This window comes from Mizuhopecten yessoensis, unplaced genomic scaffold (assembly GCF_002113885.1).
Source record: "Mizuhopecten yessoensis strain PY_sf001 unplaced genomic scaffold, ASM211388v2 scaffold5037, whole genome shotgun sequence".
In the NCBI taxonomy this organism is placed as follows: Eukaryota; Metazoa; Mollusca; class Bivalvia; order Pectinida; family Pectinidae; genus Mizuhopecten; species Mizuhopecten yessoensis.
This window is the reverse complement of record NW_018405848.1, coordinates 16,987-18,277: the sequence shown is the minus strand read 5'-3', so window position 1 is coordinate 18,277 and position 1,291 is coordinate 16,987. Positions and strand designations below refer to the sequence as shown.

The following is a 1,291-nucleotide window of genomic DNA, read 5'->3' as shown; positions in this document are numbered from 1 at the left end:
AACTATTTTCTTACATTACTAGTTACAATGTATACTTCAGGTATACTTGAGTGGTATCAACTTATATGATTCAAACTTACTAATGCCTTATCAAATCTTCTTTGTTGTGCAATTTACATATACATCTGTATGTCATCAATTCTTGTGTACCTATAATTATGTCATTAATGCTTGTGTACCTTTCAAATGTCATTGATTCTTGTGTATTTTTTAAGTTTGTCATCAATACCAGAGTTCTTTTCTAAATGTGTCATTAATTCTTGTCTACCTTTTAAAATGGTATCAATTATGTGCACCTTTCAAAAGGGCCAATTTTACAGATTCTTTAGTATAGAACTCTTTTTGATGCATATCACAAAGGTAGCATATATCCTTAAGCCTAATATTGCATTTGACTATGAAATTGTAATGTAGAATTAGAGTTGGTTCTCTGAGGCCGCAATATCCATAGTCCCCCACTGGTAATGATTTCTATATTTAACAAACAGTTCACTTATGTCAGGAAGCATAGGTCACAGTGATGTCATAGTGACCTACTTCTTGCACGCCAACAATCCCAAGATGTCCTTGTACACCAAATCTGGTTACTCCAGGTGAAATAGTATAGAAGATATGCCCCAGACAAACTTCTTAAAAAGTAAAGATCAAATGTCAAGTCATAGGTCACAGTGACCTAATTCTCACACTCTGCACTCCGCCATTCCAAGATGTCCTTGTTCACAAAATCTGGTTTCTCCAGGTGAAATAGTATAGAAGACATGCTCCGGACAATCTTCTTGGACGGAAGGAAGGACGGACAAACGGAGTGCAAACCTAGAGTACCCCCCCACCCCCAACCCTCCGGTTAAAAATCAACCCGATACTTTCTGGAATTACAGGATAGAGAGTTAATGGACACATGCTGTTCTTGTTATTATTCAAGGTCACTCAGTAAGTTACCTCACATCAAGGAACTTTGTCAGTTAAAGCAGACAATTCAGAAAGCATTTTGCTCAACTTCAAATTTAGCCATAGGCTTTGTCTACTGTACAAGCTTAATTAAGTTTCATCAAAATCGAATGATATTCAAGCAAGTTATCCTGCCAAAACCAAAGTTTGAACAGACAGACAGACAGAGAGACAGACTATCTCAATACCTTAATCCATCCTGTCAAAAATGTTGACAGGTGTAAATAAAAAGTTTTTGTTCTAGTTAATATATAATCTTTATACTTGCTGAATTCCTGGACGTTTCCTTCAGTAGTAATATTCATCATAACTATTTTGACAAATAACAGTTGTATAAATAACA

General features: G+C 35.4%; 1 protein-coding gene across 1 annotated transcript in view; it reads right to left on the bottom strand.

The window, feature by feature from the left end:
• Positions 1-851: 851 nt before the first annotated feature.
• Positions 852-1,291, bottom strand: part of LOC110450167 (rab-like protein 3) — a 14,842-nt gene continuing 14,402 nt past the window's right edge. The window contains exon 6 of the mRNA XM_021497448.1: positions 852-866. Coding sequence (XP_021353123.1) covers positions 852-866 — 15 coding nt within the window. The remainder of the gene's footprint in view (positions 867-1,291) is intronic.